The sequence below is a fragment of the Leuresthes tenuis genome, unplaced genomic scaffold (assembly GCF_036924035.1).
Source record: "Leuresthes tenuis unplaced genomic scaffold, fLeuTen1.0.hap1 SCAF_5, whole genome shotgun sequence".
Taxonomy (NCBI): Eukaryota; Metazoa; Chordata; class Actinopteri; order Atheriniformes; family Atherinopsidae; genus Leuresthes; species Leuresthes tenuis.
In genome coordinates this window covers 7,151,451-7,170,376 of record NW_027325359.1, presented here as the reverse complement: position 1 = coordinate 7,170,376, position 18,926 = coordinate 7,151,451, and the positions used below count along the sequence as shown (strand labels likewise).

Here is an 18,926-nt window from a genome sequence, read left to right as displayed (position 1 = left end):
AAGTCACATTGCTGCGTACTTGAATTCTATGCAAAAGTGCATAGAATTCAAGTACGATTGCATTTTCTTTATGACACTCCTGACCTCTACCAAAAATCTCTCATCCATAAAGGCCCCTGTTCTGTGATCAGCCACGGGTCTGGAAATCTTTTGCACATCAGAACTTAATTTAGTTTGAAGCTCAACAGTAACGCTATTTCACCAATGAATGAATAATGATTCACAACTACTGCATGTCAGTGCAAATGCATTTGAAGCAGTTTAAACTGTTTGTTGATAGTCAGCGTTCACCAGAAATTTAAGGTATAGACCACAATCAGATCATCATATCACAGGAACAAAATTCCAAATTACTCCATAACCTATGCAAAACTGCCTGCAGAACTTCATCGCTTCCACTGTGGCAGTGAACATGCAAAATTATCCACTTGAGTATTAAAATGTCAGCATTTATATTGCTAATCAGGTTGTAATTTTATTGTTTAACAACATCCCAGCAACGAGATCGACAAAATAAAGGAAAATAAAGACGATTCATGTACAGAGCTTATATATCCTTCACAAGCATGAAAGACAACAGAAAGGAGCAAAAATAGGTCACACAGCGCTCTGAGGAATTTTTTGGGCAGATGGTCGCAAATTTAGAGGGTCTATTAATACATGAGGTCATGTCAGACCCATTCAGTTTTTCCTGGCAGGGTCTCGCTGTCATCGTCCTCCTCTCGGCCCCCCGTGTACAGGTCTGCCAGTCTACTGAAGCGTGTTCCCCACTGACCCAAGCTCTGAAAGTCCTGCTCCTCATCTGAGTCCGAGGAGTTGATGGAGCTGAACGAATCCACATCAGAGCCTCCACCCTCATAGTCAAACACCAGGAGAGAGTCAAAAGGAGGAGCTGTGAGGTCACCATCTGCAGCGTGGAGGTTCTAGATGTGAAAGAGTGTAGAATTTTACCCAACCAAATAACAAATACATTTGAGTAAAAACAGCACAGATCTAACCTAACAGAAGTACATGTTAACATCACTCACATCCTCAATGAATTTGCCAATCTCCTCATCGGCTTGGATTTGCAGGCGGTACCCTGGGCGGCTCTGGACTGTAGGGGACAAGTCAGTGCTGAAAACTTCAGAGCGGTTCTCAAGCCCTCTGTGGAGTTGTGCCTGATTGTAGTTCTATAAAAAAGGAGGATCCAGATATCTCCTGTCATTCCAAACTTCGATATGTAATAAGAGATCATTTTTCTGAGCAAACATATGACTGAGAATAATATTTTGTCTGCACTACTTAAGTAATTTTAGGACTTGTGTGAAAATCTCTAATTTTAGCTCATATTTTAACCCTTGCATTTGAGTCCTGTTCTCTGAGTTTAAATCCACAACTGTTGCAATGAGACTATCCTGATCTCACCAGCTGTACATGCATCTGCAGCAAATAAGACCTCATTTATCAGTATATTTTCCTCAATGAAAATTAAACTGAGATAAAGTAGTCCTGGCCAAAATCATTAAGTTAGATTTGTAATGATCACTCTCTTACTTAAAGGCAGGTAAGTTAGAAATATTGTCCAATATAAACAAAAATGTCTTTCACTGCCAAAGAAATTTCTTGAAACTAATCAGAGCCACAATCGTCTTTTACTGAGCCTTTTTTCCCCCACCTGGTCTTTTTCACCCCCTCCTTCCTCATTGTAGAAGAAGATGTTGTCTCTGGGAAAATCATCAAGTCGAAGTTCACTTATCTCCACCCCTCTCTTCACTCTTCTTCTCAGCAACAAAAGTAACAGGAGCAGCACTATAGTCAAATGAAAAATAAGTGTCAAGGGGAAAAAACAAGGGGATTCAAACGTAGGACAAACTGGTTACGTACACAGAACACCAAATACGGCTCCCAGAACTGGGGTTGTAAGAGAAGGAATGTGCAGTTGTGGGGCAGAACGTGGTATGAAGCAGGTAACAGCTGTCCCGTGACACTGGCACACCTCAGCATGTAGTGTACTGTCCTGGGACAGCATGCCATCATCATTGATGCGCATCAGTATATTATAGTTCCCAGGAGAAAGGTCTCGTCTGGGGGCCAGGACAGCCACATCACCTGGAAAAGAAGCAGAGCCAAAACTTCAGCATTGGGTGGCTTGAGCCGTGAGCAGTGGCGCAAAAAGTGGGTATGCACTGTATGAGCCACATAGGGGCACTGCACTCAAAGGGGCGCCAGAGCAATCGCTGACAAATTATTTCGAGCAGGCATTTTCATTATTTAACAGCTTTTCTGCATTTGTAAATGATATGATCAATAACAGAGGCACGTTACTGATTAGGTGCCCCCTCGCCACACAAAACACTCACACTACACGACTACATAATTGAAAGTCATTGTAAATTTATTACTGTAATCTGATTACTATAACCTGATTACAGTCATCTGAGTAATCCGATTACAGTCATTTGAGTAATCCAATTATAGTAATCCGATTACAGTAATCTGAGTAATCCAATTACAGTAATCCGATTACAGTCATCTGAGTAATCCGATCACAGTAATCTGATTACAGTCATCTGAGTAATCCGATTACTGTAATCCCATTACAGTCATCTGAGTAAACCTATCACAGTAATCTGATTACAGTCATCTGAGTAATCCGATTACAGTAATCTGATACTGTAAACTTATTTATTTGTTATGAATGGGGGGTGCCAGTCATGTCTGCATACCCCTCAGAAAGTAGGTAGTTGCACCCTTGGCCGTGAGCCATGCAAAGATGGATGGTTATGTTTCAAGTTTTATAACATTTCTTTGGTAGCTTCCTGGAGGCTAATGAGCTACAGATGAGCACGATAGTAAGTTTGTCTCTAATTTCTTAAAATCAAATTATAAATTTGTTAAAATGTTCTAAATACAATAAAATTTGTCTGTTAAGTCCCTGTTGAGAGCTTCCCTACTTGTAGAGTTAGTGCTAACGGTCCAGTTCATCTTGTGTCCCCCTACAAGCTCCACAGTAAAAGGACCAGCATGACCGGGTCCATCCAGGTCCACTATATCCAGGAGGACCGGGGAAGGGTCGTTGTTACACAGGCTGACTTTCCTCTGCTTGATCACAGGACGATTGTCATTTACATCCAATAAACTCACAACCAGAGTACCGGTGCCTGTAGCTGGAATATCATCTAAAGCAAAGGAGAGCGAATCAGGGCTTATTATTCAATCGTGTATAAAAACTGGTTATGGAGAATGAACAGTATAAGAGTTTATAAGCTCATTTCAAAAGTAGAACTTTACCATCATCATAAGCCAAGATTAGAACTGTGTACTTGCTGCCTTTAACATGTTGTGATTCTCTGTCCATGCTGCTTTTAACTCTGATTAATCCTGAGTTAGTATTGGTGCTCAGCCACCTGGCAGTGTCATTGTAAACTTTATATCTGAAAACAAGAAGTTTGATTTTTTCATTTCTTTATTCATTTTCATGAGATATTCATGATATTCGCTGGGAAAGTTAGATGAAACGGAGTAACGTAAATACCACGAGTGTTTATTACCGAATGCTCTGTTTCCTCGCTGTGTCTGGGTCCTTTGCTTGGAGTTTGACCACCGGAGTGTTTGTTTTCACATCCTCTAAGATAACCACATGCATCTCAGCAGGACTGAAAATAGGAGGCTCGTTCCTGTCCACGACTCTCGCGGTGACCGTGGCGGTGGAAGTAGACACAGGTCCAGAAAAGGGTGCCTCATTTGTTGCCACCACCAGTAGCACAAAGACAGGAATGCTCTCAAAATCCAACTCCTTAGAAGTGAAGGAGAGAACAGAAGCATACAGTATGTGACTTACCACACATGTTAAGCAAAACGACATGTTATTAAAATGTAAAGGTTAACCCAAACCTTGGCAGTTGTGATAATTCCCTCCATTTTATTTGAACCTGTAGTGATGTTGAATGCTTCACCTTCGTTGCCTTTGATTATTGAGTATTTGCTGTTGGTATTTGGAGATCCTAACTCGTCCATGTCTGTAACTTGTAGTCTTGCTACCTCCACTCCAACCTCATTCTCAGGGACTGATGTGGTGATCTGGGAAAAGGTAGGAAACTCTACTCAGTGGCATTACAGATTAGACTTGACATCTTTTTCATATTGTCAAGTATTTGTGCAACTCACAGATGTCAAAGTGAACTGTGGAGCATTATCATTGCTGTCAGTAATGATAATGACGGCAGTGCAGGTGGTGATTAGCCCTTTCCCCTCCATATCAGCAGCTTCGATGATCAGCTCGTACTTTGAGTGAATCTAACGCAAGAAAATGAATTACAGAGGGGAAGTAGGATGAGAAATCTTGGAAAGATAAGTTTAGTTATCATGATTATATTCACATTACCTCTCTGTCCAGTCCATCTGCTTTTAGACTGATCAGTCCACTCACTGAGTTTATGGTGAACATGTTCTTTATGGGCTCTTGAGGTGCCTGAGATTTTATTTTATATCTAATTATGGCATTGTCTGTCTCTGGATCATCTTTATCCACTGCTGTTACACTTATGATGGGTGTATCTGTTAAAGAAAAAAAAGACCAAAATTGACTGAGTGGACTTCATACTTACATTTCAAGAAGTCCGTTGAGTTTTTACTCACCAATATCTGCACATTCGCTCACTCTGCCAGTGAAAGTATTCTGAGTGAATTCAGGCGCATTGTCATTCTGGTCAATGATGTTGATAATGAGCGCCATGGGCTCCTCCACCTTGACTCCCTCAGTCAGAGCATGGGCCCAGAGCTGTAAAACACAGCGGTTTCCTCAAAAAGTAATCCAACATTTAAACTATCAACAAACTTCCAAGAGGACATGGCTTCGTTAAGAAAATACACTAATAATCAGAAATGACTGTAACGGTATAAAGTGAGATTACATTTTGCCTTAGCTCACAATGTACTTAGCTCTTTTCTCCCTGTCCAGTGACTGGGTCACATACATCACACCAGACCGCTGACTGACAGTAAAAATACCCATGGGGGACTGATCCGCTCCTGGTCCACTGATTTTGTAGGTTATCGCCATCTTTTCATCGTTGCTGGACTTGAGCTAAATGGCAGTGAAGGGGGACTGGGTCAGTGTGAGTGCATTCAAAATAATTTGAGTTGCAAAATTGTACAGCAGTTACCTTCACCATATATTTGGGGTATGGACCCCTGTCATTTTCTGGATAATAAATGGGTGGAATAATCCACTCTCTCTTCATCCGTTTCAAATCACCGGACATTTGTGGAAACTCAATGATTGGGAGCAGCTGGAGGACAGTGTTTGTATCAGAAAAAAATGCTGAAGTAGAGCCAGTCACGTGTCTTAACCGTTAGACTAAGAAAACAAACACAACTTTTTAATGTACCTCAAGATTACTTTGATTTGCACAGTTGAGTCCGTTGTCCAAATGTCTTGGGTGCATCCCTGCAGCGGCTAGAGACACCAAACTCTGAGGAACAGACATGACTCAAACATCAGTCAGCAAACATTTATCATGAAGGCTTTTACAGCTGTTTACAATAATACTGTAAAGAAAGACCTGCTGCAACACTCACGAAGGTCGAAACACCGACCTTCCGATTGGTGGGCGACTGCTCTTCCTCCTGAGCTACAGCCGCCACACACACACACACTACAGCTCTCCTCCTATTTTCATGCAACACTCCACACACACACACACACACACACACACACACACTACAGCTGTTTACAATAATACTGTAAAGAAAGACCTGCTGCAACACTCACGAAGGTCGAAACACCGACCTTCCGATTGGTGGGCGACTGCTCTTCCTCCTGAGCTACAGCCGCCACACACACACACACTACAGCTCTCCTCCTATTTTCATGCAACACTCCACACACACACACACGCACACACACACGCACACACACACGCCCACACACACACACACACAAATACAGTTCTATGTGACAGTGTACTTGCTCTGCTCATTAAAGATATGGATAGCATGGCAATGTTAGATTCAGGTAGGGTTTAAATGATGTCTGAACCTTATTTTAAAGGAGTAAAATGAATACAATTCCATCAAGTTTTTAGTGCACAGGTTTTAATCTATTGTGTGCTTTCTGAAATCAACACAGAATTAAAATGAGACTTCGGGTTTGAAAAATGACAACACTTCCTGCATGTCTTGTTTTCAGTTGAACTGAAAACGTTAAAAAGGGGTTGATGCGGACCGGTGACCTGTCCAGGGTGTGACCCTGCCTTTCGCCCAATGACGGCTGGGATAGGCTCCTGCCCTTCTCAAACTTAAATTGTTTTGGGACAGCCTAAAGAAAAATTAAACTGACAGACTCCATGGGTAGAAGGCTCAATACAGACATTTATAAAGGCTGGGTGTAGCATTCAGCAGATATAAAGGCAAGAACTATCTTTTGTAACATGGTATTTGGTACATTCTATGTCATTGATTTGACACGCCAATGCTAAAAACTGAGAACAACAAAACAGATCACAAGGTTTTGTAATTTAGTTGCCTGATAATTCTGCAAACGGATCTTTACGAATGGTTCACTCCTTTATAGTCTTCTAAGAAGGATAAAACTCACTCTTCCATCTCAGGTTTTAGCTGAGAGAACTCTATTTGTTCTACAATAAAATGAATCCTCGGAGTAACAGTTTGACGACAAATAACTGTGTCACAAAAAGGATTGTCTTTAATACCACAATGAAAATATTGAAAATAAGAAACAAGATTCAGGTACGCGGGGAAATAGAGATATGTAAATGTCAAAAGAGAAAAAACATGTCAAACACTCACCTGAATCTGGCAGAACAAAAAGATCATTTCTCAAGTCCTGCTGTTTCCCGTCAGGTCCCTCAGCTTAGACACCCTACAGGTATGACCTCTGTGGTCAGGACAAGAGCCACCACTGTGTTTCAGTGGAAAACTGCCAAGTTTGTGGCCTGTACCGAACCTCCTTAATTCGTCAGTAAGTGTATTAATTAATCCTTTCTGAGACCCAGGTGCTGCTGCTGCTGAAATCTTCCTTCAAACTGCCTGTAGCTACAGTGAGTTACTGTTTGATCGCATCAGCAAAATGTTAGGGATAAACAAGTCTGAGGCGACTGCATCAGACATGCAGGTGCGTTTATGCAGGTGAGGCTTTCGACGCTCGCATTTCAAAACTCGCGGTGTTTCTGTAATGCGCGTTTAAAATGACTCCAACTTTAAAGAAAGGAACTGCAGACTAAAGTGGTTTAACTGAGAGCGCTGGTTAACACTTAGAATTCCCCAAGACCAACTAATTAAGACCAGTTTAGCTGAACCTTCTTTTCTAAAGACTGCATCTGTTTACAAAACACTGAGGATCCGATTAGGTCACGTAACACTCAGCAAATACGCTGGTGGTTTATTTCTCACGTTTTGATGCCAGAACATGAACCTGCGTTCGGCAGGGTGCCAGTTGCCCTTTCAGTGGTACAGATTTTTTAATCCAATTAAACAATAATTGAATAACACAAACTTTTTTTTCTCATTTGTTTATTATAAAACATTTCAGTTTTTTTCAGTGAGGACACTGAGGATTTAAAACCATTTAAATTAATAAGATGATCTTGATATAAATTTGAAGGTAAAATTCATAGCTTACAGGGATGTAAACAGGAAAAAAGGCACAGATGGATTGTCTGTGCTGACAGGACAAACAAGGAAATGCTAAGAAAAGTGAGCACATGCCTTATTGTGTACCTATGTATTCGCTTTCTATAATTGACCTGACACATGAACACACTGTAAACGGACCAATGTTCTGTTTTCTCCTTCATTTTTACCTAAAATTATCAACATGCAACCTGTGCTAGCTGCACCCATCAGTGATTCATTTTAAATATTACCTGCACATAATACAGCACTGAAAACTGTCTTCTCACTTGAGTATCTATCAATTAGTTCATGTAACAGTTTTTTTTTTTTTTTTTTGGACTGACTATGACTTAAACTTTGCTTAAACTTTTGGGCTTTGGTGGAAGTTCGGAAGAAAACTCCCGTTAACTGTGGCGAGATCTGGCCAAGTCATAGTTCAGAAACACCACAGTAGCTGTGATATCGTCCCTGTACATTCGAGCTAGATCCTCTGGCAAAGCAAGCATTGAGGCCAGTCTCTCCTGGGACAGCTCTCCATACTCCCCCGTGCCAAGAGCATGTCTGATGAGGTGTGTGGCAGCGTTGGTGTCCAGCGCTGGAGAGGCACGGGCACGCCGTTTTAGCAAGAGCTCATGCATCTGACCCAGCTTCAGTTGCCTCTCGGCGGGAGAAACTGGAGCCTGGAAAAAAAAAAAAAAAACCGGACGTTTAAATGAGAATCAGTTGTTTATTATATAATTTGTGTAAAGGCTACTGAGAGATTTAAATATTTGTTACGTTTACTGTCACAAACCTGTAAGTGAATTCCACTCAAGTGCTCTCCAACAAGTCGCACCGCCTCCTCACTCCTGAGTTCATCCCACAGCCCGTCAGTGCCGAGGATCAGAAAGCGGTCCTGAGGTCTCAGCTTGTGATAGGTTATCTCGGGTGTCACGTCCAGGTAGGGCGGTGTTAGATAATTAGGCGGAGTATACTGGTACAAATTGAGTGAGTCAAGGTCCACTCCAGATTCCAGGCTGGCCAAAATGCTCTGTTGTAACTCATGGCTCCATTTGAATCGCACATCACCAAACGCACGCAGGGGCATCAGAACCTGAAAGCAAGATGACGGATTAAGCCTGGGGTTTATTTGGTCAATTTAATGGTCCACTTGTTTTGCAGCGCTGCGAGGGCAACTCACCCCCAGAAGTCTGTCATCTGTGACAACAGTGTCTCTCTCTGAAGGTGGATGCTGGGCTTTGATTCGTTCCATCTCAGCCTGGTTTTGTGAGTTGTGGTCCTGAGAAAGATTCAATGCGCCCCACGAACCGTCTTCATTCTGCACCCCTAAAACTGCGCGGCAGTCACCGGCATTAGCAACATGGATCCCATCAGTGCCGACATGAGCCACACAAGCCGTGCACCCTGCAAATGCAACCTGGACAGAAAATGTTATATGTATTGTCAGCACCACGGGAGCTTTGATGCGATGAAGCAGCAAAGACAGCTGTTATACTGTTACCTGGATGGCTGTACTTTTCATCAGGTCATTGGAAAGAGGGACTTGAGCCTCCAGGGAGATGTCAGCGTCAAGCCGCTTGAAAGCGCAATCTAAAGCATCCCGAGGACTGAAATTTAAAGAGTGCTGAGTTTGGCTTTCTGCTGTTCTCTTGATATTTTATTGCTGTGCTGTGTATTCTAAATCACTAAAGTACTATCTTGAGAAGTGTATTGCAAAATAGTTAAGGCCAAAACACCAAGGCATGTGACATTTTGTCAGAGAAACACACGTGTACTTACCTCATGCCGGCATCATGGTCCTCACTGTCCAGTAATTCTTGCCAGAAGACTCTAAGATGGTTGATATACAGGGAGGCAGATTCTCGATAATTCATATCTGTATGATGTTTATACCACTGTAAGATGGGAGGAACGGGTCTGCCATGCTCCATGCACTTTTCAAGTTCCTCCAAGCTGTGCTTTGGCATCATTGCGACAGCTATATAGTACAGCAGTCGCTCACTGACAGCCTGGGCACACGCCCAGCCCCCGTGGCCATCGAACACTCCAAAGAGCATGCCCTTTGACTGGAGATGAGAGAAAAAAAACATTACATTTATATTCTACAGCAGAGGAGAATATATTAAAGAGATTGATGTGGGGACAGAGAGTAATGGTTGCATACCTGTAAACAGGTGGCTGCACTGCGACGGTCCTCATTAGGTGTGTTAGCAGCCAATTGGTTGGTGTCAAACTTTCTCACAACACTGAGTGCTCTGCCATCAAACTCTGGCACATCCACAGTCTAAAATGGACAGACAGACCGACAGAGATTACGGTTACTCATAATTGAACAGTAATATATGTAAACAGATCAGTTAAAACAGATTTCATCTTTCGAGGAACAAGCTTGTCAACTGCATGCTTTACTTTTAAATTTTACATTTGCAATAGACTAAAACTGAGGCTCCATGATAGCCATTACCTGCTCATTGCTCCTAAGAATATTGTTGATCTGCACTCTGCTCAGCTGGAAGTCTAGATCCTGATGTGTTGAAAAAGGTCGCCCACTTTGAGACCAGTTTACAAATCCCTGACCAGTGCAGCACCATCTGTCTGATCCGGAGGTACCCCAGGATGAGAAGTGACAACGATGGGCTGTCTGAGAGAAAGAAGACGGAAAAAAAAGCTATGAAATCATGATGAACTCATGACATGTAATGTGCATAAAAACACAGTCCGATACGGATACACACCTGAAATTGAACTGTAGAACAAAGTGTCAGTGTGTAGCTTGAGGCTCTCTGAAGGACGCTGGCGTACACACGTCCATACATCACTGCTACAACGCTGCTGATAAAGTGTTGAACTGCTAGTTCACGTTTATGTCTGTACTAAGGATTTTAAGACAAGAACACGTCACATATTTCTCAGTACCCGATGAGCTAAAGCCAAAAGTAAGCAAGCTAAAAGCTGCACAGGTTAGCAAGCTTCAAAACAGGACAGCAATCAACCACCAGCGTGCTTTATCTCACAATATTTTATTGACGTTACACGTCTAATCCTGTCTGCCTCATGACCGATAGTTTTAACAGGTTTTTCGTAGTTAGCATGCTAGCTCCAGCTGTCTCCGCTAATGCTCTGTTACCCCAGAATCTCTCTATTAACCGCCTGGACGCATATATCGATATAACAAAGCGTACAAGTCAAATGCCAAATATAAACAACTTAATGGGATACGTGTAAACGTTGTTACGAGTCCACAAAGGTCCGTTAACGTATCAGTCCCAAACAAACATGACAGCGACGCGTAGCACCAACGTCTGACGTATACATCAGACGATCATCTCGCGTTTGGTGGAGACAAAAATCTATATTTTAGATCATTTTAATTTATAATTTATTAGTTGTTTATCTTACTCTCATCTTCCTAAGTAGCAGTTATTTATACTAGATACCTTTACTTTGTGTCTGTGTTATAGTATTTAGTCAAATTGAGACCAATGTGGTTATTGCACGATTTTAAACATAAAAAAATCCCTTCATTATTCACAGAATTGATAAATATCTTGCTAAAATATTGCTGTTGATATCTACATTGATAGCTTCTTGATATCTACATTGCCTTCGAGACAAATGAAGCAAACACATCAACAGTTGAGAATTTTCAGTCACGTGCAGAGTATTTAAGGGGAAATGGGATTCGCTAACCAACCCTTTCACGACCCTATTTCACAGTCGGTTTCCTCCTTTCTTCTTTCTTCTTTTTTTTGAGTGGTTTTTAAACTATTTTTGGACAAAGTTTCTTCAAAAAGTTTCAAATGTGTTCAACACAAGGCAAGAAGACAAATGCTAGTTTTAGTATTCAAAGCAGTAATCGGAGCCCCTCGAATGGTTGGTTTCCATGGTAACGCCGAGTTCCAAAGTTCTGTCGGTCACCATTCCAACGGTTATTCCGAGCGAGACTGAGGAATTGTGGGCCAAAAATAACGCTGACTAACGCTAAAAATATTAATCTTTAATTTAGTGACACTTAAGGAGTATTTGTGAGGTTATTTAGTACCTTACGTGAAATATTCTGCTTCCAAAGTGTGACTTTGATCGTCGGGATTTTTTATTTACCTTCATTAGCTACAGTAATTGCTCTTAAGCTAGCTTTAACTCTGGAAATAGAAATTCACAACTTTAATGAAAATGTTAAAAGTTACCAGAGACAAAGTGTAGGAATGAAAAAAACGGTAGCATTTAGTTAGCCGGAAACTTTTGACACCGGGACGTTTAAATAGAGAAAATGGATAAGACAAGTGTTCCCAGCAACACCCGTAATAGTAAGTGACATTAAGCCGTCACTTTAATTATTTTGATTATGAACTTCGTCAATACAAAAGACACATGTATGCCACAGTGATTTGTTTTTTATTGCTCTTCTTTCAGCCACGAAAACAGATCTCAGCTTACTGCTCGAGTGCCTGAAGTTTCAGATGAAGTGCCCTGATTTACAGAAACAAGCTCTCCTCACCATTCACTCAATCTGTGAAAAGAGAGGTAACGGTGAAAAGAAGCGTGCTATCAGTCTGCGAGATTTTTTGGTTTAGAGTAACGCTTGGATAAAAAATGGTTCATTTTCATTATTTCAGAAGATAATGTGGACCTGCTGAGAGAGCTGGGCGGTGTAGCATTTGTCTACGACCTGTCCAAGTCCAGCATTGTTCATTCAGATGTTAAGGAGACAGCTCTCTTTACACTTGGCACATTGGCAGAGGCGAATGGTAAGTTGCTTCGTCTCAATTTATTGTAGGAGTTTTGAAAGCTGTAGATACCCGACCTTCTGTCATGTGCTTTGCTTTAAGCTTCAGTGAATATTAATCACTCTTGCCGAACCGGGGACAAAGTATTATTACGTATTACGTATCATAAAGTGGTGCTAAATTGGGATGAAGCATATATGTGTGCATGCATTATGCAGTGTAATATGAATGAATGCCGTTATAACAAGTTACAAGTAATGTTACAAGTACAGAATCGTTGAATCGTAACTTGCACCTCTATGTATTGACGATATCTACCTTTATCTCTCCTTCTGGTAGTGTACTGCAAGAATTCTCTGTGCAGAAAGGAGATATTTGCAGACATTGCTGGCTTGCTGATCAAACAAGACGTCCCACTGACACAGAAAAGGGTGTCTGTCTATATGCTGTTTGTCCTGGTAGCCAACAACAGTAAGATCAAAGCTTCTTAACTGACAGAATAGATTACAGCCACACCACTGGTTTTCCCCATTCAGATGCACGCTTTCTCTCACATCTTACGGTATTTCCTTTTGTCTGGATGAGTTTCAGGCTCACGAAAGACATTCTAAATTTGTAAAACAAAATTTTGCAGGGGGGGATTTTGTTTGGCTTCTGAGGGAATCATTTTGCTTCTGTCAGGCACACATTTAGAACTGTTTGTGTGTCCTTTCAGAGTCAGGACAGACTTTAGCTCAAGCTACTGGTTGCCTAGACATTCTGCTCAATCTGTTCAGGTATTTTGCACTGCTTAACCGCAGATAATTTTCATCAAGTTTTGATAGATACCCTGAAATTTATTAAAAACACTTTATATGGGGGTGATTTTTTTGCAGGACCACTTTCCCCATCTCCACGGGGGAAAATTTCAGAATTGCCTCTCAAACCTACCAACTATGGGCATCTCTATCCAGTGCTCTGTGCGGATGTGTCAACAATCCTCAGAACGGTAATATTGTCTGTGTACTTGTGTCATGTAGTGAGCAGCTCAAGATCCGGTGTGATCCAGCAGATAAATGTCACTCAAATCAGTGTTTTTCTTCATTTTGTAAGGTGTTTCTTTTGTATTGCAGAGGACGCTCAGCGTATTTGTGTTGCAGCCTTTCCCAAAATAAAAATCTGGCTTCAGCAGATTTCTCTGCCCTGCACCGAAATATTTCAACCCATATGCTCCTTCATCGCAATGACCGTTGCCAACAACTGTAAGTGAAGATGGCGAGATGGCTTCTGCTCAAACTGTTTCTCATTTCTAGGCAAACGTAAACCGACTCCAAAATTCTGATTATCACCTCTTTGTTTTCGCAGCGTGTGTGCAGGAGAGTTTTTCGGCCTCTGGGGGTTTGGAAACTCTTACCCTTGCTCTGGTTCATCAAGCCTCTGCTGCAGATACAAGCTTATTGTCTTGTCAGCTGTCTGTCATTATATCCAAGACCCTGTCAGCTTGCATCACTGATAACTGTGCGTGCTGCTCTTAAACACGTGCACCTTCGCAGTTCACTTCCACAGCCAAAAGTATGTCCATCTCCAATCACATTATTTTCCTTGTAGCTGCGCTGGCTGCAGGACTGGCTCGGTATGGGGTAGTGTCCCATCTTTTCTGTCTGCTGACAAGCTCTCACATGGACCCTGATGACAGACTCGCTGTTTTATTAAGCATTGGGCAGTGCACTCAGGCCTCTGGTGAGTCCTCACTGTGTGGTATTTTTGTGTTTAGAATATTCTGTGAGTCTTTATATTGACACTTTTGGCACTTACTGGAGGTTCTCACATTGCATAGATGTTGAAAGTGTTATAGATGAGAGTTTTCCTTTGTGCTTATTTGCTTTTCTGTAGCAGAGCACCAATCCCAGCTGGTGCAGTGCGGAGGCCTGCCACTCATCATAACTTTCCTCACAGAGGACACAAGTGAGGAGGTCAGGAAGGCAGCTGCTTTCATATTGCAGACTTGCAAAAAGGCCAGTAAGTTAAACCACTTAGTCTTCTATGAGACTAAGCCATCATTTGATTTAAGTGAGGTAGTAAAGAGGAATCATGCGTACCTTAGAAAGCATTATATCAAAACTAAATGAGTTAACAGTGATCTTGGCTGTCTTTTTATTCTAACCCATTTTATATGTTAAAAGCAGTCCTTGAATTTCTTTTGCTTTACCCATGCATAGCCTTTTCTGTCGATTTTCTACCTGAGACTGAAAATTAGATTATTTAAATTGGTTCGTAGTGAACAATTTGTGGATTGAATGCAAGCCCGTTTGACTTTTTTGTTAAGCTATGTGTTTCGGAGTGCCTGGTCTGATCGCAAAGCATGCCGAAAACGAGGAGCCGCTTACAGACATGGAGGGTTTCAAGAGTTCAGCCAGAGAATTGCTGCGCAGGATTGGTTTGTTAGAGAAAAGACAGCTGAAGGTTAGATGTGCATTCACTTACACACACATACAGTGCAGCCTGATCCATGCCTGTGTCGAAGTGATTTATGACGTGTGCTTATGCTCATTAGGAGGTCAAAGATGAGCAGGAAGACATTAACCCATCAAATTCGATTGAAGGTCAAGTCCTGCCCTCTCTATACCCAGCTTTACTTGTACCACCACAAAGGAGGGAAAGCATCAAAACCATCCACAGGCTGAAGAATGCGCAACAGGTCAATGAAAGCAGCATTAAACCTCAAACTGACGAAAACATGGTTGACAAAGGGATTGATAGTGAAATCAAGAAATTTAGTATCAACTTAAATCTTCTGGAAGAGAAGACTAAAAGCAGTGGAGGAGACGTGAGGTGTTCTGTGTGCAAGGGAGGAGGAGCCCAGACGTCTTCTCATGTGCGGCCACTAGAGAGAGGCAGCGAGTTAAATTCAGTGAACAAGTCAGTGGAGTTGATCAGTGATGAGTTATTTTTTGGATAAAAAGAGTAGATAGTGTTTTGATAATCACATCACCCACTGTTTTTCTATTCAGTGAATCATTCAAACCCCCCTTACCAGTGTGGCAGACCAAACCAAAAGAGAGTGAATGCACTGATGGTAAGAGAAACGGCGCTTTACCTTTAGCACACAATTGCTTCAATGTTTGTTTTCAGTCCAACAAGCTTTTCTTAGTAGTGCGTTTTTTTTTTTCTGGTAGATTTACAGGACGTTGAGAAAAGGGGGGTAGAGAAAATTCCTGCGGAGGAACACTCAGTCTCTCATATCCGGTGTGCAGGTGGGGAATATGAAGATGTATTATCAAATGTTTGTTTACAGATCAAACAAGTCAAGTGTATCAGACAGGCTTTACCTCACTGTGTTTTTGGAAGAAGAGGACTCTTCCTTTTTCAATCTTACTTGAATTTTGTCCTGAAGTGCAGAAAATCTCAACAATACGTTTTAGACTAAAAGTGTGGGTCAGTGTATTATGTGATCCTCTTGTCCTGCTGACCTGCTCAGGCTTTGTTTGGACAACACTAGACAGCAACCGAAATGATCTTCAATTATACCTTTAGACTTGAGCAGGTCATTCAGATACATTAATGTATGTATCACCAGTTCTGATTAAGCTAAGTACCCCTCTTTCTCTCCTTTAGGTTGTGCGTTACCTTTTAACAAAGTGACCAGTCGCACTTTTGCATCTCTCCAAAGCTCATGCCGCAACAGCTGTGACATGCATAGAGTTCTCCAAGAAGCCACAGAGCAATTCAGCATGCATCGCTTCAACATTGTGCTTATGAAAGAGCACCAGGGCGATGCAGTGGAGCACTCAGAAGCAAACACCGTGAGAGTATCAGCTGCAAACTCACACAGAAGCTGTGTAAACTGGAGTGGTAAGCCTTTAAAAGCCTGACTGCTTTCCTCAATTGTTAAGTTCTATCTAAATTTGATATAGTAAGGCTAAATGATAGAACGAATAGAAAAGCAGTTCACAGGGAACCTGTAAAGATATTAGAACATGGACGCGGCCTGTATTTCAGGGTATTACCTTGTGGGTGCACTGAAGCTTTTGTAAAATTGTATTACTAAACAGTTTGCAGTAAGACTGCCACGTCCGGATCCTTCAGTCGCCTTTTATGTTTTCATTTACTTCATAACTAGAACTTGAATAACCTACAAAAGAGATGCACACCATATCCTAACTACTGCAGTCTGTACTCTTAAGTGTTTCCTCAAAGTTTAAGAGAGGATATGAGTACTTGCAAGCTGCTCCCTGTCGTTGTAAGACGAACACCATCCATCTCACACATATGTATCATATTCAATAAATGCGAATTCTGGATATCTTTACAGGCATCAGTTTGACTCCTCTGCGCAGAAGAGCTGAGAAGGAGACAGTTACCTCTCACTGCAGGATTGGTATGAAATATGATCATACTGTGGCAACATGTAATTTACCGTTTGTACATTTAGTTCAAAGTTTACCATGTTCAACAACACTGATTCCATCACTCCTCTTTTGGTCCAGGCTTGGCTCCCCTAAAAAGGCAACATTCACCTGAGGATGGCGATCCAACGTTAGATCGGGGTGCGTACAGTATATTACTTTCAGTATGTGTGTGAATGTTATGACTGAGAGCCTGTGGTGGGAGCTGTCCTCTGCAATGTGTTCTTGGCAGCAGACAAAGCAAAGAGCAGAAAGAATGTTGAACTGAGGCCAGTGTTCTCACAGCACAGACCAGAGCTGGTTCAGAGCACCACAGCTGTATTAAGCTGTTTCACACTCCGTATAACACAGTGTGGGTGTGCATGTGTGTGTGACAGAGAGAGCCAGATAAAGTCAGATATTGCAATGATTTGTTCTGATGCTTTTGTGTTGGCCTGTGACTACAAGGGAAGTAGAGGGATTATCATTTGGCAATTCGGCTCTTCTGCTTTTCACTGAATGTATATGCTTATTCGTTATGTTTTTGTTTTTCCTTTCCTCGGCCATCTTTTTCTTCTTGCTTTTGCAGTTTTTTTCCCTTCGCATCATCTCCATAGTTAGACATTCTGTTGTCAAAAAAGTTGGTGTGGTGTTGAAATGCTGAGGCATTTTTATACAGTGCAGTCTACTGAGATTTATTGTTTCTTTCTGGCCTCCAAGCCAAATGGTTTTTCCAATGCACACTTTGTAAGAGTCCCTACCAAGTTTTTCTTCCATTGCTCAGTCCAGATTTTCAACATGGTTCACCATTTTTTCAGGGTTCATTCTCTCCGTAATGCTTTTAAAGTTTGTTTCGGTCTCATTTATTCCGCTCCCTCTGTCAGCATATATTCGCCTGTATTTTTGTTTGTCGGGCAGCTTTTTCTCTGCATATGAAATCTTAGTGATCCAGCCAGCTGATATGAAATGTTGATGAAACAGAATGAGTTAAAAGGCTTGTAACTACACCATCCTGACACAGTTTCATGTTCCAAACACAGGGAGAAGAGGAAAGACTAACAGTGTACGGCGCGCTGTTGAGGAGCAGTCAAAGGTAAGCAGAGACCACTGAAAAAAAATCTATTTTTCAAATGTTGATATTTGTAAGTTGAGTTTTTCAGTCCCAACAAATTGCCATAACATACTAGAATGGGTCAAAGTACATATGCATCATACTGTGAGTGCACTAAAATCTGGTCTGTTAGTATTTGTCACAGCCATCTTGCCATAATAAAAAAAAACAAGATGTTTGACTCATTTTCCCCCATTTAATTTAGTTTAGATTTCATGTCAGGTGCATGTGTGTTTGTAATGTCTCCCACAAGCCTCACTCTCCACCTGAAATACCGTCGAATCTTTATTGAAATGCGGCCTCTTCTGCCTTTCTTCTAAATACTGAAAGAGAAGGAAGAGGCAGGACTTCAGCCACGAGGAGGTCCGCTACCTGCTGTCTGGAGTAAAGAAATATGGCTTCTCCTGGAACTCTATCTTGTGGTCATATCCCTTCCAACCTGGACGCACTAATGTTGACCTGGCCAAGAAATACAGGCGACTGATGGTGACATGAAGCCCCTGAAATGAGGTGTTTTGGAAAATAACTGTCCAGCTGCATTGAGATTAAGTTCCTTTCTTTTTCCTCCAATTTCTTCCTCAGAAATTTAGAGCTAAGAATGATTGGTGTATATAATTGTTGTCCTGAGATCTCATTGACGATGGCACTATAAAATTCAATAAGTTAAGTCAGTATATGCTCTCTTTAAATTTAATATATTGTATTTGGTTGTTAGTACTTTGCATATGGTTGAAAGTTTGGATTCAGCATCTTCTCAGTTCAGTACATCTTGATTTTGAATTCATGTTACCTGAGTTTAATAAAGATTATTCATTGAAAATGTAGCTGCAGACGCAGTATTTATTTGTACATGTCTGTTGTTCACATCACAAGTTGTCATGTAAGATCACCGACCTTTGAGAAAGGAGCACAGTGTTGTCACATTCACACGTGCCAATGTGTCCTTGAGCGTAGTCAAAGTCTTTAACATTTTTAACTCCTGGGGCCACATATTCAAGGACTTTCTTTAAAACAAAAACAATTATGAGTCTATTCTGAGGTTTTAGCCGTGTGGAAGGGTGTTTTTTTTCTAAGAAGAGAGAATAACAAAGGAAACTTAACGACACA

The 18,926-nt window shown here is 41.4% G+C and overlaps 3 protein-coding genes across 5 annotated transcripts; 1 reads left to right on the top strand and 2 right to left on the bottom strand.

Annotated features, from left to right (window-relative positions):
* Positions 1-462: 462 nt before the first annotated feature.
* On the bottom strand, positions 463-6,960 carry LOC140307004 (B-cadherin). Its single transcript, XM_072385682.1, has 15 exons — positions 6,793-6,960; positions 5,373-5,456; positions 5,148-5,273; positions 4,913-5,068; positions 4,621-4,762; positions 4,367-4,539; positions 4,150-4,278; positions 3,877-4,062; positions 3,534-3,778; positions 3,274-3,416; positions 2,937-3,161; positions 1,867-2,091; positions 1,658-1,791; positions 1,029-1,172; positions 463-923 (listed from the first exon to the last, which is right to left on the bottom strand). Exons 1-15 carry the CDS (start codon positions 6,817-6,819, stop codon positions 672-674), a joined length of 2,391 nt encoding a protein of 796 aa, XP_072241783.1. The 5' UTR covers positions 6,820-6,960; the 3' UTR covers positions 463-671.
* Positions 6,961-7,789: 829 nt separating this feature from the next.
* Positions 7,790-10,920, bottom strand: pdp2 (putative pyruvate dehydrogenase phosphatase isoenzyme 2). 2 transcript variants are annotated; one of them, XM_072385684.1, is made up of 9 exons: positions 10,875-10,920; positions 10,353-10,485; positions 10,082-10,258; positions 9,782-9,901; positions 9,397-9,683; positions 9,119-9,224; positions 8,798-9,034; positions 8,411-8,710; positions 7,790-8,297 (listed from the first exon to the last, which is right to left on the bottom strand). In XM_072385684.1, the coding sequence occupies exons 2-9, from the start codon at positions 10,431-10,433 to the stop codon at positions 8,022-8,024; spliced, it is 1,584 nt and encodes a 527-aa protein (XP_072241785.1). In that variant the 5' UTR covers positions 10,434-10,485; positions 10,875-10,920; the 3' UTR covers positions 7,790-8,021. The 2 variants fall into 2 exon arrangements, with proteins under 2 accessions (XP_072241785.1, XP_072241784.1); XM_072385683.1 differs by having other exon boundaries at positions 10,353-10,912.
* Positions 10,921-11,466: 546 nt separating this feature from the next.
* Positions 11,467-18,646, top strand: terb1 (telomere repeat binding bouquet formation protein 1). Of its 2 annotated transcripts, XM_072385204.1 has the most exons (19): positions 11,467-11,924; positions 12,031-12,141; positions 12,234-12,365; positions 12,684-12,815; positions 13,060-13,120; positions 13,220-13,332; positions 13,457-13,585; positions 13,689-13,841; positions 13,932-14,063; positions 14,217-14,342; positions 14,650-14,786; positions 14,878-15,242; positions 15,335-15,399; positions 15,500-15,577; positions 15,939-16,175; positions 16,636-16,701; positions 16,811-16,870; positions 17,749-17,801; positions 18,150-18,646. In XM_072385204.1, exons 1-19 carry the CDS (start codon positions 11,888-11,890, stop codon positions 18,312-18,314), a joined length of 2,352 nt encoding a protein of 783 aa, XP_072241305.1. In that variant the 5' UTR covers positions 11,467-11,887; the 3' UTR covers positions 18,315-18,646. The 2 variants fall into 2 exon arrangements, with proteins under 2 accessions (XP_072241305.1, XP_072241304.1); XM_072385203.1 differs by lacking the exons at positions 11,467-11,924; positions 12,031-12,141; positions 12,234-12,365 and having other exon boundaries at positions 12,717-12,815; positions 14,220-14,342.
* The last annotated feature ends 280 nt before the right edge of the window (positions 18,647-18,926 follow it).